Source organism: Siniperca chuatsi, linkage group LG12, assembly GCF_020085105.1.
Source record: "Siniperca chuatsi isolate FFG_IHB_CAS linkage group LG12, ASM2008510v1, whole genome shotgun sequence".
Taxonomy (NCBI): Eukaryota; Metazoa; Chordata; class Actinopteri; order Centrarchiformes; family Sinipercidae; genus Siniperca; species Siniperca chuatsi.
Genome location: NC_058053.1, coordinates 13,793,600 through 13,814,060, shown reverse-complemented (window position 1 = coordinate 13,814,060; position 20,461 = coordinate 13,793,600). Strand labels below are relative to the sequence as shown.

General features: G+C 38.6%; 1 protein-coding gene and 1 long non-coding RNA gene across 6 annotated transcripts; one reads left to right on the top strand and one right to left on the bottom strand.

Moving 5' to 3' along the window:
• Positions 1 to 1,632: 1,632 nt before the first annotated feature.
• Positions 1,633 to 19,858, top strand: LOC122885422 (RNA-binding motif, single-stranded-interacting protein 1). 5 transcript variants are annotated; one of them, XM_044216492.1, is made up of 15 exons: positions 1,633 to 1,948; positions 5,999 to 6,177; positions 9,049 to 9,107; positions 9,936 to 9,971; positions 10,274 to 10,365; positions 13,603 to 13,760; positions 14,730 to 14,809; positions 15,373 to 15,488; positions 15,788 to 15,837; positions 15,943 to 16,030; positions 16,309 to 16,359; positions 17,028 to 17,138; positions 17,237 to 17,317; positions 17,436 to 17,511; positions 18,991 to 19,858. In XM_044216492.1, the coding sequence occupies exons 1-14, from the start codon at positions 1,898 to 1,900 to the stop codon at positions 17,502 to 17,504; spliced, it is 1,221 nt and encodes a 406-aa protein (XP_044072427.1). In that variant the 5' UTR covers positions 1,633 to 1,897; the 3' UTR covers positions 17,505 to 17,511; positions 18,991 to 19,858. The 5 variants fall into 5 exon arrangements, with proteins under 5 accessions (XP_044072427.1, XP_044072425.1, XP_044072426.1 ...); XM_044216490.1 differs by having other exon boundaries at positions 17,433 to 17,511; XM_044216491.1 differs by having other exon boundaries at positions 17,436 to 19,858.
• On the bottom strand, positions 6,756 to 9,039 carry LOC122885423. Its single transcript, XR_006380108.1, has 2 exons — positions 8,389 to 9,039; positions 6,756 to 8,214 (listed from the first exon to the last, which is right to left on the bottom strand). It is a non-coding gene; the product is annotated as an uncharacterized LOC122885423 (long non-coding RNA).
• Positions 19,859 to 20,461: the final 603 nt, after the last annotated feature.

Here is a 20,461-nt window from a genome sequence, read left to right as displayed (position 1 = left end):
AATAGGACACTGGTGTCATCGTGGGCTCACATGGATAATTTCAGTGATTACTAAGCTTTGGGGACCTAATTTTTCATTATAAAGCTAAAGCAGAGCCACAATTAGAGGGTCTATGTTATGTTCTTTCTAGATATTACCACAGTGCGCATGTGGGTTGATGAGTTAGTGAAAGAGAATATAGGTCTTTAACCATGTAGATAATATTTAATTTGATCGTATCTGTCTTATTTGTTCTAGCTGACAGTGGTGACACAAAACAACTGAAGGTTTAACTGTTTAGGGAGACTATAAAGGCAGAACAAGACAGTGGTTATAGCATGGTGCTTGTACCTTGCTGAAGGTCGCCATTAATTCACATTTTCTGCCAGTGTTGGTTTTCCAATCAGCAGGTGACAGTGGCAGTAGATTGTCTTTGATTTATAGCCCAGCCTGCCCCTCTTACCTGCTCCAATAAAGACCCCCCCACACACACACACACATACACACACCACCACCACCCGTCACTCACATTAAGAGGGTCCTACTGCACACAATCCATAATAGAAGTACAAAACCTAATCTTCAAAGGATCAGTTCACCAAAATAATTAAGAGCAAATTTCCCATTGTCCAATGCAGATAGTCTCTATTTTATTTTCAGAGGTTTTGCAATATCCACTACTGAGACTTCTTCTGGATATTCTGTAAAAATCACTGTTTTTATTTTTAGAGGAAGCAGTTTATTATAATTGCTGTTATTAATGAAAACGGATTGCTCTAGTGCCACAAGTGAAATTGCATTAATCTCCATTGTATTGGGGTGGTGGCAGAAGTTACAGGGGAGGTTATAGCTTAAAAATGGGCAAATAAAATCAAAGTATCTGCATGAGTACATACCATTCATTCAGTTGTGAAATATGTTGTTTTGTAATTTGGGTGGACTGATCCTTTACTCCAATTGCGAACCATTTAACTCATCCTTGATATAATTTACCAATTAGACTTTTAAAATGTCATATTGAGAAAGCGTCTGTTTTCTCAATGTTTTATTTTATGGCTGTTTTGCGTGACCTAAGCTAAAGTCTATTTTTTATTACAGCGTCTCTTAAAAATGTGTGAGTGATCACTGAGTGATCATTTTTATTCAGGCTTCTATAAAACCACACCAATTTGTATCATGGCCATTGAAGCTCATATTGATCATCGGTGGACTGCTGCCTCCGAACTAAATGGAATCCTTCACTGCCATTAATAATTATCATTATACCTAAACATAGAACTTGAATTTACTACTTTAGTTTAATTTTTATTCTCCGTAGGTCATGAAAATACACTGAATCTCGTCAGAATATCACATCCACAAACAGCCGCACGGTGGAATGTTTGGTATGCATTCTGTAATACACGAACAACAACAGAGGTGGAGACAGTCTCTTTAAATCATGTGTTTAGATAACAAGGACAGTGTAGATTATCGTAAATGCCGAGGTACATTTTTTCGAATTAAAAAAAATCTACTTTTAAATCTTCATTGGAGCAAACAAATGCAAATTGTTATGTATTTTGGGAACACTGTTAAAAGTTCACCCCTACACCAAAGGGTCGAGTGGTTTCTCCCCACCGTGGCAGCGTCAGTCCTGTCCTGCGCAGCGCTGAGTGCAAATCAATGAAGCCAGTCAAACAAACTGGGCTGGGCAATCGAAGTTGGGACAATTTACGGAGGTTTCTGTTGCCGGATAGTCGACGACAATAAGGACATGTATACAGCTAATATGTATAGAATCCTATTTTTGTGCCCTTTATCGGAGTAAAGAGGATATCCACGTCAAATAATTTTCTACTTATACGAGGAGTTTTATGTATTTCGCTAGAAAATTGTAGCTTAACTGAAAAAAAACTACCCTCCCATCGAATTGAGGATGATTTTTGCTAATACTGGAAACCCACTAAGGACTCCGCATCGCAAACAGGTAAATACGCAAATATTTATATAGAGACCAGCCTTAAGACATAATGTCCACAAAGCTGACTTCATGGAAGTCGCAAAAAGGTTTATTTGACAACAGCTCACAGCCTAAAAAAACTTGTATGTTGTACGGTCTAACAGAAAGAAAACTTTGGTTGAACTAACGTACACTATGGCATTTGAAATGGCAGTGTTGTGCTCCTGTGTGTGATATAAGATTCAGTTAGGCCACTTATGCATATTAAGAAAAGCCTACCTGCTGTTCGGGCTGTGGTCCAGGTCTGATAACTGCTGGAGAGATACAGGCCTATGACTTCAGTTGATGTTTAATGTAATGGCTATACTGGCCACATAGCAAAATAGTAGGCTAAGCTCACATCACTTATTACATATTTTGGATTATAAATGAAGTACACATGAGCTGGCAATGGACACCACTAAGCACCACACACAAACTCAACCAAACAGACGTTTGCAATTCCCACAGTATGTATTCTTGCTTTTGGTTGGTTTCTGTTTTAACAAACTGACTTTCAGTGAAATAAGCCATAGGTTACCTAAAATATTTGGAGTATACATTTCATAAAATGTAATTCATACATCCTATCTGCTTGATTTATTAGGTCTCTCTGTATTGTACAGAATTATAAAGTATGGATGACCAATTGTCCACTGATGCATTCACTTTGTCCCAGTTACATATAGATTTTTAAAACTTCCTTTAGCCAAATAATTTGAATAAGCATTTTTACGCTGTCGTGCTCATGCTGTTATCCTGTGGCTAGAGCTCCATGGGCGAGGCCTTTTACTGGAAGCCCTGTGTATTTCCAGCTCGGATATGACGAGCTCTGTTGGTCTGGAGCTGGCTGATAAGATGCCGTCCTCTCCCCATCACAGTCTCTCACAGTCCTGCATCTGAGTAGGCAGGCAGATGTATAAAAACAAAATTTCTCTTCAGTCCCACAGAAAAGGGAAGTTGCACTCACCTGAAGCCCAGACTCTGAAAATGGAGATCGGGCTCTGTGGCAGGCATTCTCTTTAAAGTCTGGCTTGTCTTGTGTTATGGTACATATGTTATATTAATAACTATTACTATTACTATATAACTATTACTGGAATGTATATAATGCATGTCTCATTTTGTTTAGTAAAAGTCATTATTTGGCATGTTATTTAACATATTTACAACTCACAAATGCATTCGATACTGTGATGACAGTGACTGTCAAAGGTTTAAATAAACTTGCAACATGGAGCTTTTTTAGATCCTTATCTCTAACCCCATTGATTTCCAACAATTGGCTGTGTTTGTTTTTCTCATGTCCTGCCCTACAGCCTGAGCTTTACATTTTCTTCAGGGTATGTTTAATTATTCAGCATTCACCGTTCAATAATCATTCTTTGGAGATCCTGAGAAATAAGATGTAATTGTCTTACTTCTTGTGTTTGGATGAAAATCCTATGAAGATTGAGAGGTACACTTTCCATTTTAAAGGAGGTTCAATACCTCAAGACTGAACTCGTATGATGACACAGTACCTGCCACTATTACTTTGAAACACCAGTTTCAAAGTAATAGTGTTTCACATTTGGTGCCAAAGTTTTATTCAGTGTAACTTAGGAAATAATTCCCGCTTCTTTGGTAATAAATGTTTAGTAAGTTTTTGGCCTCACTGTAGTCTAATCTATGATCCATGTTTCCTGGTAACAATACATTTATTATAGTTCAGTCTGTTGATGAGTTGATGTTTTGTTTGAGTTTTCCAAGAATTACCAAGGATTTCCTGACTACTCTTCTGTCATATTCATGTAGCAACAGTAGCTACATTATTGCTGTTGTCTTTGTGGCAACTACTAAAGAGCGAGGCCGTACTCCTTCACCTTTAATTTGTGGAACAATTTTGTTCATACACTGAAAGCACATTCATAATTTTAACTTGGTGACACAGACCATGCTAAACAGAGCAGTTAACTGGTAGAAGGTGGAGGAAATGAGGACTTTTGCCACCAATCAGTTGGCAAACAGTAGGTCTAACTTATGTGAGGTTGTTGACCAGTCGGTCACAAGAGAAGATCCTCTAGGCTGAGTTTCGGACTTAGGTTGCTCAATCTTGTCACCACTTCATGCTTGGGATTCCATCAGCTTCCTCTCAACTTGTGATTCCTCAGTGGGAGGGGGGGGTGGAGGGGTGAGCCGTGTTGGATAGTAAAGAAGACAAATTCCTGAAGGGGACAGCTCTCTCAGACTAGGACATCAGTATCTTGTAAACATAAAGCACACAGTTGCAAAATCACCGAAGGATTTTTGCTTTTTCCCTTCTTGCCCTCGCATAGACATGCCCTCTGCAGCTATTATAAGCAATAGCCTACTTAGAATAACATGTGAAACCAAAACTGAATAGCATGTGAAAATCACATTGCCAGTTGTTTGACTGTGTTTATATCATCTCAGAGCAAAAAACCAGTAAATTCTTAGTAATTGTTTTTTCTTGACTATTAGGGAAAAGACACAGTCATACTTGAAGTCTCTCAAACCATTTTGAACATATACAGTAAAAAAGCTACTCATTAATGAGACTGCCATGGTTAAGCTGTCTGGCGGTACACCAGAAATTATTGTTTATGTTGACCTGCGAATAGCTTATTCGACACCCTGAGGCAGTGTGAAATCAAACTACTGGCCCCTGCGGACCCTGATTGTGACTCAGACTGCGAAGGTGTGATGGAGATTGTTCTGCAGATATGGCTCACTGCTCTGTAAAATATTAATCCTCACACTGGACAGAAACCCACCTGATATTAATGATGGAGTGTCCAAACAGTTAATCTTTTTTCCCCCCTTAATATGTGCAAATGTGAGTGACTTGGTGAGGGCACACAGCAGGACTTTCTTGGAGTGAATTTTCATGCAGAAATGTCATGCAAAAGTGGCAGTCATCATATTATGATACAGCTCACTCAAATATTAATATTTTGTCAGCAAATCAAAGATATACTGAAGCCAAAAAAGTGCAGACAGTTTGCAGCAAGTTGTTGTTTTGTCCTGACTTGGACAAGGACGATGTGCACGTGAAAGGGGTCACTTGTAGTGATATTCCCGACTGTGCAGTTCCCCTCAGCTCTACAGAGTGTTTCAGCATCTTTTAATTCATTGTTTTGGTTTAACAGCCTGCAACTTTACTGGTTTTTGGTTCTCATCAGCGCCATTTCCAGACGCAGCAGTCAGCTGTTTTCAGCTCTGAAAAAGCTCTAACAACCCACTGTACTCTACCTGCCCAGCACCAATCGGCAGACAGACACAGTTAGCGACTAGCTAGTGTACATACTAGTGGAACCTTTTGCAGCTAAAGCACTAGAAATTTCCCCGAGGAGTTGGTGGAGAGCAAAACAGAGCTAAAAGACAGTGAATATTGGACATCAGGTCACCAGAGATACAACTCCAAATGAATGCTGATGTGACTCCGTATCAGCTGGATGTGTAAATTTGCAACTATTTGCTAACAACTTCACTATATCAACTTTTTAAGGTGATAATATGTCAATATTGTGTTTACAGCTTATTTCTGTTGCTCCAAAGTAGCTGCAAAATCAGTTATTACAGGTTTAAAGAATAACTTAACACCTCCAGAAAATAGAAATACAGCTGTGATGTACAAGTGTACTCCAGGGTGTTCCAGTACACTGTGACATCAGAAGCACACTTCTGACCACACCCAACCACACCCACAAGAGATGCCGTTTGTGTGCTCAGAGGTGAAACAAACTTGAAACTTTCAGCCAGAGTGGGAAGTGAAACACTGTTTCTCTTAATGTATTCACAATCACATGGCAAAAAGTTAAAACCATGTTAATTATGTAGAGTCAAATTGTCTAATATTAACAAAAATAAGTTTAAGCACATTTTGGGGGAAAATTGACATATCATTCACTTAGACTTGAGAACTTTGAGCCATGTTACAATTATATGGAGGGACGGTAAACAATATTATTTAATTACCACCCAGCCTGAGCTTGAATTCAACCTAGTTTTTCTGTGTCTCCTTGCCTTTTCCAGCAACCTGTTGCCACACCGTCACACCCCATGGCTCCACCCAGCCCGAGCACCAACAGCAGCACCAACAACAGCAGCAGCAGTAGCTGTGCAGGCTGGGATCAGCTCAGCAAAACAAACCTCTACATCCGAGGCCTCTCTCCTTCAAGCACAGACCATGACCTGGTCAAGCTCTGCCAGCCGTGAGTACCACACTTCCTCTCATCATTATCAGCTATTGATCAGCTATTGATTTTTTGGTCTACGTAGTTTTAGTGTATAGTTTAGATTTGCAGTGGCAGTCACTTTTTGACATAAAATTGTTAAAATACAAATAAGGTGTGAAAAAGTAAGATGTAAATATGCCATTTACAAGTACAAATGCACTCTTATTGTATTGAAAGATCAGAAAGTTTATATTGTTTTGTCTTTGTTGTAATTTATTGTTATAGTACATTTTCTTCCTTTCTAATGAGATGACTTTGAATGACAAACTGAGCCCTACAGGTCTGTTTAAATATCTTCCAAGAAAGGATTTAAGATTTAATCAGCTTTTTATAACAAATAGAGTAGTTTTGGGCCATGCAGAGAGTGTGGTGAGACACCTATGGATTCTTATGTATATATTTGAGGTTATAACAAATGCGGCAGTATTGCAGGCTTCATTTGAATATGACATGAAAAATGATCTTGAAGACCACACAAGGACAGAGTGTGAATGGTGAGCTACTTGACAGCATGTGGGGCACAGCAGCAAAGATTTCATTTATCATGTGTGTGGATAAAAGAGAGATACTGTCAGCACAGCTCTCTTTGTGCATTGAATGCTTTATATTTGCCATGCAGAGAGACCACCCCGATGCCTCATAGATTTTATTTGCTTTTTTTCTGAGGCCCCATCTTCACAATGTGATACCGACTTTCCAGCACAATGCTGCCAATTCATTCTTTGGCTTTTTAGAAATATATTACGTATTGAAATTGGCCTCAGCAGTGACATACATGTTTATTTTATTGAGGATTTAAGTGCGAGATCTTTTGGTTTAAGAGTTTTCAAGCTCACTCAGATGCAATTGCAACTTAAATGCAATATTTTTTTAACTTGTTTTAATGTACAGAAGTACCTCACACTACAAATGTGACCTAAAGTATAGGATGTGCTGTTTTATCACTTCCTATGTTAATCTGTAGACAAACATGACTTCCTTTTTTTTGTTGTTGTTGTGCATTCAAAATGTCTCGAAGGGTCACACTGAATAACCCTAAAGTGTGTTAAGTAACTACATGTACATGTAAATGCACTACATTTTCATGGTAGTGTCAGAGCAAACGTGCTGTAGCCACACATGATTTGAGATTAGAGTTCAGATGAAGGAAAGGTCATAAATTCATGCTCTTTCACCCAGTTTAGCATTTAGCCAAATCCCTGGCTAAAGAATGCTCCTGGTTGACTGCAGAGTACAACTGGCTTATATCACTGTCACTGTAGATTATATAGGTCATTTTTAACATGATGCCTATGGACTGAATGTGTCCACTGTAGTTGACCATGTGGAAAATACCAACCACAAGCCAACGAGTTGTGTGGAGGATTTCAGAGGTAGCCTTCTTTAAACAGCTGTCCCAGGATTTAGTCTTGTTATCCCATTGACAAGTTTTTTCTATACCTCTGTTAGTTTGATGACTATTGTCAACCTTCATGTCTGTCCTTCACTATGGAGATATACTTTATTGCCATGCTGCCCCATCAACACTTCAGCAGTTAAATCCTGTGTATCACAGTGCTTTACGCTTATTACAAATGACAGATTTCGTACTCATCATTGTTCTCTGTATCACACAGTTGCATGGAGTTCCTTAAAGTCAAGAAGAAATAGCCATCTCATTATTACATTGTTATTCATCTATAAAGCTCTACTGCTGAAGCTTCCAAACTACCTCACATCTCTTCTCTCATTTAAATTTAGTAGCCACAGTACATGATCCAGTAACTACCTAACTTTAGATATCCCCCATGTACGCACTAATGTTGGCAGAACTGGTTTCAGGTACTATGCACCTGTTAAATGGAATGAACTGCAAACTGCCCTCAAACTACAGTCTTACTGAACTTTTCAATGTAACTTGTAACTGTTTAAATTAATTACCTTGTTTATTGTGTTGATTCTGTTTGTTGTTTGTATTCTTTTGAATATTCTTGGTCTCTCTTGGAAAAGTGATGTTAATCTCAATGAGACTGCCTGATTAAATAAAGATTAAATAAAAATAAAGTAAAAATGAGGTAGTGAAACATATTTGATTTTTTAAGAATAAAACAACAGTTTTAAAATATGCACTAGAAACTACATAGTTAAAGAATTAAAATGAGCTATTGAGACTCTTTTTGTGTAAAAACAAAGCAAGGAGTTTTTTACCTGTTCACCTCAATACTGTCAGTTTTTTTACAGCTCCCACATCAAAGCATTTTTTAAGAAATTACAGTGTAACAACATGGTACTCTCAGTACTTTCCTGTGGTCTACATGCATACCATGACTTTTTTGTTGAAACCATGGCAACGACATGAACCAGACCAGACTTTTGAATGTCACAATCTCCGTGTTTTTTTTGAGACAGTGGTTTGCACATACGTACAAGCACAAGTGAAAAAAAGTTGTATTCTGTGACAACACTGTGCCATGAAAAGATTGTAAGGTGTATAAAGTTCATCAGTGTTCCTAAATATAAAATTAAAACAGTAATTATATGTCCGAATCTTACACATAGATGACTCCCCATATAAACAAATAGGATTCTTTGATAATCCCAAGTGACCCGACTTCTCCTAAGAGAGACTTTAGTGACTGTATAAAGTTTGATACGGTGGTTTAGTTTGGCTAAAGAAAAAGGGACTGTTTAGCTTTACACCCACATGGTGGGGATTTTCAAGCCTCCATGGAAACCACTTCCTGTTTCTCATATCTTTACGATGATGTCATAGATTGTTGCTCAACCCTCCCTCTCTGTGTTTTATAACTGTCTCTGTCTGGTACGTAATCCAGCTAACAATGCCTCCCCTTTCTGCTCCTCCCCTAGGTATGGCAAAATTGTATCAACAAAGGCCATCATGGACAAGACTACAAACAAATGTAAAGGTGTGTGAAGTTGTTTTTCCCCTTTCCAACACCGCCCTTTTTTTTTTATCTCCTCTAATTAAGTATGTATCAAGAAATCTCATGAACTGCCCTGCAGGATTTTTAACACCTCACTGTAAGAGAGAATATCACTTCTACACTACCACAAAATTGGTAGACGTCCATTGTGTGAATTCTCTCAAAACATCATGTCATTCAGCAGATGATGTCAGATGATCCGGGCAAGTCAGGAAACAGGCAGCCAGGCTGCTTAAAGCTGCCTCCAAGCTCATGTTATTTTAAGCCTCAGCCCTTGTCTGTTGGTGTGTCACTGCTGTGGGTGGTTTCTGGGAAGAAGTGGCCGACTCCTCCTCTTTCTGTTGAGTGACAGTGTTGGTCTTGGTCCAGTTCTAGTAGACTGCCCGTCTGACTAAAGAGGGACTTACTGATTCTCTCCAGTGCTGATGGGATTAAGAGAATGCTTTGTCACTCTCCTCTGGATTATACAGATGCCAGTTAATCAAAGGCTCTCAGTGAAAGGTGACACCGTTAAAGCTCTGACTGAATTTTAGATAGAAGCCAGAGATGGCTTTAGCAAGAACCTTGTGTGACCTTCAATTTCAGAAACATTTTTTAAAGCCATTGTTTTTTTTAACTCATTTCAGAATTATCAAGAACTTGTAGTAATAAATAAGACAAGGATTCACATTAAACTTTTAGTACCAATGTGACCCATTTTTCAGATGAAAGAGCCCTGACATATTCACCATAATTTAGCTTGAATAGGTTAAATATAGCAGCTGCAGTAGAGGTTAGGTACTATAGGTTCACCCTGTTTGTACCCCCCAGGACAGAGAGCTGACCTGAGCCATGAATGTCACACTGGTATCTGCATCCTCAGCACGCTTCTACCTCTACTTCCACACGCACACACAAAAGTACACATAAATACACACAGTTAGATAGACCTATATAATGCAGAAGTAAATAAGTACTGTAAAATCACATAGTAACACACTGTACGTATGTAAAGTTTTGTTATAGTAACATGTTATACCCACTAATGAACACACAGCCCATCACATCCATAACAGAGAGGCATAGGTCAGTCCACACAACACGGAAGCTCAGCCATTATTTGTGCTGGCTAAAGAATATTGTCCTAACTGTGCTGCTTGTCTCCTCAGGATATGGCTTTGTGGACTTTGACAGCCCCGCTGCAGCTCAGAAAGCTGTGGCTGCCCTGAAGACCACTGGTGTCCAAGCTCAGATGGCAAAGGTTGGAATTCATTACAGTCTAATTCTGATAGCACATTCATACAAGTCACCCAGTAACACTGTTTCTCCACCATCTGGCTGTTCATGCAACTTAAACTTAATCTTTGTTGTGACACCATGTGCACCAGGTTCTTGCAGTTTGCAAGTCTCAGTTTGCTTGTGTTTGCAATGTGCAGCTCTGTCCCTATTGCACATGCATTTCATTGAGGTCTGCACAAATAATAGGGCCACAAAAAAACAAACAACGGGCTGTTACAGTTTGTGTTCATTAAACTTGAATTTGAACCTGAGGTTTAAAGAACTTTGAGATCACGATATTAAATTATTTCTTTCTACTATTACTACTTCTTTCTTGACTGCATTTAACTGTAGTATACTAGTGATACATTTGCTGTATCAACAGCATCTCCGCCCTCCAGCTGCTGCACTCTGAGCTGGTGCCCCTTCTTTCTCATTTGTCTTATTCTCTCATCTCATATCATCTCATTCCATTTCTTTTTCATTTTCTATAAAGTCTGTTTGACTCCCGTTGCATTAATAGTATAGTTAATACAGTGTTAATACAGTGCACATTTATGCTGCACCACTTTCTTTGTAAATCTGTCCCCAGTGCTTACATGTGCATCATCAGCAAATGTTCTCATGTGTTCATTTATGGTTTATAATGTATATGTGTGTGTTTCCCTGCAAGTGTTGCATCTATATACATCATTGATCGTTCCCAAAGGTATTCTGTCAGCTGACAGCTCCCAGCCAGGCTTTGGAAGGGTTTCACATGTTAGTGGCACCAACAGTTAGACTATAGGGTGTAGAGATTGGTGTTGCTGACAGCGGGCTGATTTACCAGAGAAATGAGCCACCATGTAGACATGCTTCTACAGTAAGCGTGTCCAGGAGCGGAGGCTAGTATTTCTGTCCCCTCCAAAGCATCATTACACATACATTTAGTATCTCCCTGAAAGATTATTTTACTTAAACCTTTAAAACATTGGAAAACATTGTGGGAAATACAAATAAACACTTCACTGGACAAGTTGAAATTATAGTAGATTGTCAAGATAAATAAATAGTTCGAACTATTGCTTTGATGGTGCCCAGTGTTGTGTGGACAGACAGTCATTCAGTGTTTCAATACACTAAAAATCCAACTTTATTTGTTCACAATATAATAGTAGGACTGTATTACTTTAGGCATCTACACTCAGACATTAGAAAAGGAAGTAAATAATTGCGTGTTGTTATGGTAACAGTCAGGGAAAATGTGTTCCCATACAGCACTGAACAAGAACCCCTGGCCTCATTTCCCTGTCTGGGGATCTGTGGAGCTTCTTGACATGCCTCTGTGCACCCATTTTACTTTTTTAATTAAAATAAAGCAGCTTTGAGGGGAATGCCAAAGTTTAATCTTTGTATTGTGGAACGTAAATGCCATTATAAAGTGTGAGCCTTTCACTCCAGCTTTATTCTCACTATTGCTGAAGCTTGCTTGGGCTTAATGGACTCTCTGACAAAGGTCCCTTTTCCTGTTTTTTATCTGCCCAGGCACCCTTCAATGGGCTTTCTTTCATTATTATTTCAAAGACAGGTGGTGGGAAGTGGCCAGATAAGAGTTTCCCTTCTTTTTACTGTATGTTATTTCAATGAATGTCTTGTGATACTTGATTATGTATGCTCCCCTTTCTCTGTATACATACAAGGGATTGCACATTTGTATAAGAAGTTATTAATATAGGCAAAATTGTATATCGTGCAATTATTTGAGATAGTTTTATCAAGCTGTGTGGATGAAATGTATGGAGGAACAGCATTTTTTATATTGTTTTATATACCGGAAAGTCCCAGTCCAATCCCTGGATCAGCAGGCTAAATCTGGGTGGGGGAAGTGAAAGAGCAGCACATGCCCATCCCTCATTACCACCATTCGTAGTGCCCTTGAGGAAGATACTTAATGTCCCAGTGGAGCTGCTTAGTGGTCAACAGATAAGACTGAGGCTGAACTGAGCACCTACCAAGCATAAATGCTAACCTAATATACCCTGGATAAGTAAAGCTTAAAAGTATATACATGTTATATAAATCTTAGGAATTGGATTTTACATTCACCCATCCTATTCCCAGTTTGAATCCTTTAGTCAGATGGCAGTAGATCACATCATTTTTACAGAATCTTATACTCCGTGTCTCTGTAGCAAGGCAAAGAGTAACACCCCTCCACCAGCCACACCTCTCTTCATCAGCTTTTCATTCACAAGTGTGCATCAGTCACAGTTAATGACTGACTGATGGGTGGTGACCCATTCAAAGCACTAATAGTTTTCTTACCTCACTGCCATATTTCTGTCCCTACATTTCTCTGACATACAGTTGGTTTTCTTTCTTTCAAATTTCTGTCAAGTGATAATAGAGTCAGTATTAAAACAGAGGAGCTGTTATGGTAGTCCTACTGCATCAATAAAACATGGGGTCATTCACCTCACCCTCAAACCCTCTTTGAACAAGTCATGTAGCATGATTTCTTCTGAAATAGAAACTATGTGACAATAAAGACTAGATCAAAATTCATCTTGCATAAAGTAATGATCAAGTAATGTATAACAACAGCTTCCTGTTATTAATAATTTATCAATTGCCTTCCTAAAAACCTTCCCTGGGTTTTGTTGCAGCGCAGGCTGTGGCTCATTCATTATCCTCTAATTCTTAAATGATGTTGATTTTTCTGTCATTGTATTACTTTTAGTAATCCAACCTGTCCCAGTAGCTGACTCTGAACAACACAATGCTGATGAATATTAATGGTGAGAGGCCTTTCCTCAGGGACTCGTAGCAGTGTCTTATGTTTCTGCTGATTCTATTAAAATACAGCAAGAAATCAGCTGATGTGAGCCTTAAGCCACATCATGGGCTACATGCAAATCTCTATTTATCACTGCTCATAGTGACCCTTTACTACCTAAAACCTCCAACAGAGACAGACAGGAAGAAGAAGAGATAAGCATGATAACCCCATTACTGAGGTCCGTATTAGAAGTCTATTAAATGTTTAGCCATTTCCAGAGATGAATTATATGGAATTGCAAGGAAACTTCTCCTTCCTTCCTCTCTTCCTCCTTCTACTTTACATGTTACTAAAGCCACTGTGAATGTGATACTACAAAGGAATGTTTTTGTGTTTTCCAGGTGTGTTTCAAGCATTTCATATTACCTCTGGCTTCCTCTTTCTCTTTCTTTTACCATACAGCAACAAGAACAAGACCCGACAAACTTGTACATCTCCAACTTGCCTTTGTCTATGGATGAGCAAGAACTGGAGAACATGTTAAAGCACTTTGGCCAGGTCATATCCACACGCATCTTGAGGGACTCCTGTGGAAGCAGCAGAGGAGTGGGCTTTGCAAGGTCAGATCCCTGCGTCATTTATTGCCAATGACTCATGGTCCTGAAACAATATTAAGAGACCGTTTTTTTTACTGGTAGTACATATAACGTTTTAACATTGCTCAATCGATGTCAAATATGACACATTGATATGATTAAACTAAATCAATTATATCCAACTGAGATGATGGTCAAAAGAGACCCCTTTACAGCAGTAAACAGGAATAGACCACTGTTCGACCAGGGAAATAGAAGTGATGCCAGGCGCGGGGGAAGGGAGAAAAGTGGCAATATCCTCTTTACAACATTAGGTAACAAAGTCTATAGGAAATGTATTTATTTTGAGATACAATAGTGCTAACAATACCAAAGGATTGTGATCCAGGCAAACAATAATGTTTAAAAATGTTACAAGACCTTTCAAATTGTTAAAAAAAGATTTAAAACACACTGGGTTTTGATAATTTCTCATCATAAAAATCCTCATGCCGGTCCATGCAGAATGTGTTTCATTTCCAAAATTAATACTTAAAACACATAGCTATGTTGTCAATAACAAAGCCGAATGGACAGTTTGTGTATGGACAAATGAAACTCCAATGTTTCACAATGACTGGATGATTTAATTAAAGTGGTAATGCTGGCTTCCACCAGTTGTACTCGCATAACCTGACATTTGACTGAAATACCTGACAGGCAAGGCCAGAGTCCTGTTAAGAGCACAAACAAAAATATCACAATGCATCATAGGAATGTTTGTGTGTGTGGGTGTACACTAATAGGTCTCTGTGGCCCAAATGGTGACAACTATACAAGTTGATTCCATAACGTATGTACACTTTGGGCTTGCACTCTTTTATATTGAACCACCGTTTCCAACCACCTAGAAAGAAAGCATTTCAAGCAGTTTAGGCAGAAAGAACCTGCTCACCCTTGTTACTGCAGTTATCACTGATGTAGTTATGCTCTGTGTGTCTTTTATAATTTCAGGATGGAGTCAACTGAAAAATGTGATGCAGTCATTTCTCACTTCAATGGGAAGTTTATTAAGACACCTGCAGGTGTTCCAGGTAAGACATACTGTATAATTATCTTATATTCGCAGGCACACACTGCAGACATGTAATGTAAAATAATCTAGTTTAACTGCCATGCCATGAAAAGAATATGTGAAAGAAAATAACAGGATTTGTCTTGTAATGACTATAATATGTTCTATATTAATGGGCGGTGTTGAACAGGCAGGTTGAAGTGGTCAGCCAACTGATTCATGCTTCCAACAGGAGTCAGTGGGTCTGCTGGTAAAGCGCTCATATACACTCAGCCCTAAGTGGCAGAGCACAAAGAAAACGAGAGAGAGGGAGCTGCTCTGTGTGGCCTCCACTCCCTCTCTAAGCTTTTTAATGGGATTATTAGACTGAAATAGTCTCTGCTGGCCTTGCCTCCTTTAGGAAGGGGAGGGGATTACAGCTCCACAGCTGCCAAATTAGATGTCTGTGTTCCCAGGCTGGCTAGTAAATGTGCATTCCCAGGCTTCAGGGAGTGAATGACTGTATAGCAAGCAATGGCAGAGAGCACTGTGTGTGATAGTGTTTGTTTAAGACAAACCTTCTATTTTATTCTCTCGCTTTAGCACCACCTGAACCTTTGCTGTGCAAGTTTGCTGATGGTGGACAGAAAAAGAGACAAAGTCACAATAAATTTGCCCAGAATGGTCGGGGTTGGGCAAGGGATGGTGACTCCAGACTGGTAAGTGGATGGCGTGAGTGGCTGATGGGAACCAATAGATAATAAAGGACAAATTTCAGGGGCATGTAAAGTGTTGTATGATAAACAACAGAGAGTGCAACAAATATTACAACCTGATGAAAGACTCATCTAAAGGAATCTGGTTATGTTCTCTGCTGCTTATTATAAAGTCTTTTGTAGTCTTTCAGGTTTGAGCACAATAGAAACACATTAGATTGTTGTATGATGTTGTGTTAGTTGAGTGTTGGTGTTGCATGCTTCAGTTTAGTTGCCAAACCTGTGCCTTCTTTTTCCCCCAGGCTGGAATGACACTCACATATGACCCCAGTGCAGCTGCTATGCAAAATGGGTAAGCTACAACAACAGATCTGATCGCACTGTCGTGGTCAACATATATATATTTCATTGTACTTAACTTATCTCGTTATTTTATTAAAATACACTTTGTCCACAGATTTTTCCCAGGAGCATACAGCATTTCGAACAGGATGATCGCTCAGACGTCCATGTCTCCTTACATGTCTCCGGTTTCAGCATACCAGGTTTGAATCCTTCTCTTCAATGATGAATATGTAGCTTTGATACTGTAATACAACAAAGACACAACATTTCATTCATCAGTTCTACATGTAGTAACTCAGTATTTATGGTTATAAAGCAGGAAGCTTTGGGCTTTCAGAGGTCTGGGTTAAATATGTGACAAAGGGCACTGTGGCCTTTCATGCTTGTTGCTGTGTCAATCGCAGTAGCATGTGATCTCTGGAAATAGCAGCAGTTCAGTGCCAGTGTGTTTACAGAGTATGTTTGTGTGATGTTCCAGGTGCAGAACCCATCCTGGGTGTCTCATCAGCCCTACATCATGCAGCACCCGGTAAGAACAAAATCTCTTCATCTTCTCATCTTCACTGTCTTCATCACAAGTCTCTCTCCCTTTTCTCTTTTTTTCTATTCCATCAAAACATTTCCCTCTGTGGTTGTAACAGAATTGAAACATTTTTCTGTAAACAGACAGACACAATATGGGAGAGTAGTAGTTACACATAAGGTGACACTGATCCTTGAGGATTTACAGCACTAAAGTGTTTGTATAGGGATGTAAAAACGACTGCTTTGGAGAGGATATGTAAAACTGTGTATTTGATGACAGATGCCGAATATTTTATAACAGATGGGTTTGAATTGAGAGAGAGTCCTTTCTTGCTTTGAAAATGAGCCAGCATAGATGAGAAAATACTGCTAGATGCATCAGGCCAGCCAAGATGCTATTAGACAACTTGCTCAACTTGTGACTATTCTCCTTCTGCTGCAGGCATTGGATGTCTGAGATTACTCAGATTCTCTTTCCCTGAAATCCAAACCTGCAAAACTGATTATACATTTACATCCTAGATATTCTGCATAATATTCCTGACATTCTATCATCTTTATTCAATATGTTTTTGAGGAGTATTTTAGTTTTACAAAACAATAATCCTTCAGTGACTTTGTGTATGCCCCAGTTGCATACATTCCTCTCATCTGCTCACAATTTTCTTCCAGGGTACAGTGATATCGCCCTCTATGGACCCATCTATGTCACTACAGCCTACTTCCATGATGGCCCCGCTTGCACAGCAGATGAGTCACCTCTCTCTGGGCAGTGCAGGAACGGTGAGAGAACTCATGGTGTCAGAAATGATTAAATGATAAAATGTATAGATCATGAACATGCTCAATATATGAGTTTATTTCTCTCCTTCATTGTGCAGTTTATGGCCGCCAACACAGCTATGCAAGGTGCATATATCCCACAGTATGCACACATGCATACATCATCTGTTCCTGTAGAGGTATGTGCATTAACAGCGTAGCAGCCTGATGTGTGTAAAACATTATCCTCATTTAAAACAACAATTGTTGGCAAAATGTGGCAAAGAATTAGGGTTATTTTACTCTCTCTTCCAGGAGAATGGTGCACAGTCACAATTGGACTCATCCGACAATCATTCCCCATATTCCTACCAACAAACCAAGTAGTGCTGAGGTAACATTTGGACAGCTAAAACAATCGTGTCTTCAAATGCAATCTCTTCACTGTTTTGCACAGGTTCTGCAAATGTTTAAGTGAGACTATTTTTGGTATCATTTTCAGAGAGAGAGATTATCTGAGTTCAACAAATAATTAAAATTATATTTAAAAAAAGTTTTGAAAGTTTTATTTTCATACTAGAAAACGTTTATTTTTTACCAAGGATTGCCACAGGATACGAGAAAGAATCATGTGACTAGTTGTTCAAAATGCATGATAGTAAATATGTCTTTTGTGTATATTTCCAATTTTTTTTTTCAGCCAGACATTTTGAAAATGATGTTTTTGTGCTTGCTGTGTGAGTGTTGCTATGGTGAAGTGTTAAGTGTTGTTTTCTTGTAAAATGATCTCTCTATCTGATTAAAATTTGCCTTCATAGTTTTGATACAGTAACTGTACAGACCACCACAGAAAGCGGCAGTAAGCAAAACATGTTGAGCTATTGCCTTAGAAATTAGCTATGTAGGAGTTTTTTTTAATGAAATCTGTGTTATTGCTTTTCCCCTCCCAAAACAGATAGAAAAGTAGAAGAAATCTTAGAGAAAATGTCTTGAATGAAACCACATCTGATGATTTTATTGGATGTAATATTTATTTAGTAAGACGACCTCACATGTTTCTGGATGTTGGGATGTGTTAGAAATTCTGATGAAAGGTCAGCTTTTGAATCTTGCCTTTTTGATTACTTGGTGTTGTAGAATAGCCAAAAATGAACTTGGTGGGGTGGGGGAATGAGAAGGGGCAAATGAAGTTTGTTTGTCGGTCGTGTTTTTTGTCATTTTGGGTGATGTTAATTGTTATTTTGATGGGGTGCGTCTTTCTATTTGAAAAACTAACAGCAAAACATAGACTTATGATTGTGCAAAAAACTCAGCAAAGCCTTGTAATAGAACTTAGGCAAAAGTTCAGTGAGTGGGGGGGTAAAATGAGATGAATATGTGTATTTTATAGCACCTCGCTCTTTGATAGGAAACAAACAAACGTGGCACTTGTAGTTGACTTCACCAAAGATTGCGAGCTAGTACACTGAGGAAGTAGTATAATTTGTCTCTTTAACCAGGACATAAGTGACTCTGCAAACTAGATTGCAGTTTGGACAGTGTGCCTTTTTTGTACATTCAGTTTTCATAGGTATTAGTACAGTACGGACACACACAAGCAAGAAGGAAGGCCTGGATCCAACAAGTGCCACAGATGAATTTCATACTTAGAGAAAAATGGAAAAATGCAACATTACAGTAAAGATTAAGTTAAAAAGAAAAGAAAAGAAACTATGAAAGGACAGTAGCAATCTGATATGACATAGCACTAAAAGAAATACGTCAGATTATTTTATTGATGATAGTGGATTAAAGCAGTGTAAGCCTGTGATTCGACCTGGTGGTCAGTCAGACCAGTTATCTACCTCAGAGTTTTCTTTCTCCTCTGTACTAGGTCGGGTTAGCAGGTCCAGCCCGCCCTTCCAGACCAAATGCCACGCTCAGGAGCTGGCCACATACAGCTGTTTCCTTATAGGTTGTTTTAAATACTTTTTGATTTTCTTCAAACCTATTTTTTAATGATGTACTATTGTAATTCTTAGGAGGGACGACAATATGTTTCTACTCATGTTCACACATTCAGTTTCATTGTTTTAAAAGAATTGCTGCTTTTACGGCAATAGATTCCAGAGGCTGATCTAAAATGTTAAAGACCAACAATGACAACAAAGTGTTGTGGTGTTCACTGGATCTGTGCTCCTTTAAACAAACTTGTTTGTTGCTTTGTCTTGGGTCTGGACAAACTCGCAGCAGCATTTCCTCTGCAGTTAGCTAGGGTGTGCAACAAATGTGGAGGGCCGCTGTGATTATACTTGAGATTTCTGTGTAATGCCTGAGACTGAGAAGTAAAACTGTCTTGTGAGGTTTAAGCTGCTAGTGGGGTCTGAACCAAGTGCCATAGTATCTGGGTCAAGAGTTGCAGAGGTGCATCCAAGAAAAATTGCTCATATAAGTAACCACCATGTTGAACAGTCATTAAGTTATATGAAAAAGTTCTAATTTATGAAGATTTTTGTACAGACAGCTTGAGGTAATAAGAAATTTTCACAGACCTATATGAAAGTTTGTTTTAATTTTTTTTTTTACTTGTGCCACACAACTGCCAGTGGTAACTTGCATGTACAGTCTAAGGAATCTTTCCTCTGTATTTTTGTTTTATAGTGTTTGTTAAAGCCAAAGACTTTGGGGTTTTTTTTCAGTAGATTGTTGCCTAAGGTTTATTCTTTGTCTTTGACATTTTTGAATAAAAATTTTCAACTTTATTCTGTTGAAAGTCTTGTCTTTAAGAGCCCTGAACCCTGAGCACCTGTTTTCCCTTTTATTTGAGTATAGCCGTTTGCTAACCTTGTATTGCTTAATGATTAAATTATGTAAATACATCATTTGTGTAGTCTGCCAGTAAAATGTTTTTTTTAACTAGTTGAACAATAAATTTTAATGTGATGATGGTTGTTACCAGAGCTTGGCTGCGGCTTCGAAGGGCTGAAATCCAAGCACTGTCTCTCACTTTGTCTCTCACATTCAATTGTTTAATAAGGAATCTGGCCTTATCAGAATTTGGAAAACATGCATGTGTTAATGAATTACCTTTCTTGAGACAGCTTGAAAATAATGTCTTGCTTGATTTATCTTTACAAAACATATACAAGATTGGCAAACACAAAAACATATGCCATAAGAAATGCATGGATAAATGTAAAGAAATGTCACAACACATCAGAGGTTAATTTTGTGAGCTGGTATTCTGGGTTTTTTTCTCGCTTTGATGATTTGTGATTAAAGATACTTGAGGCTGAGGTTCAAAAATGGAAAAGAAGAAAAGGAACATTTAATTCCCCGATAAGCAGCAGCTGACAAAGGTCACT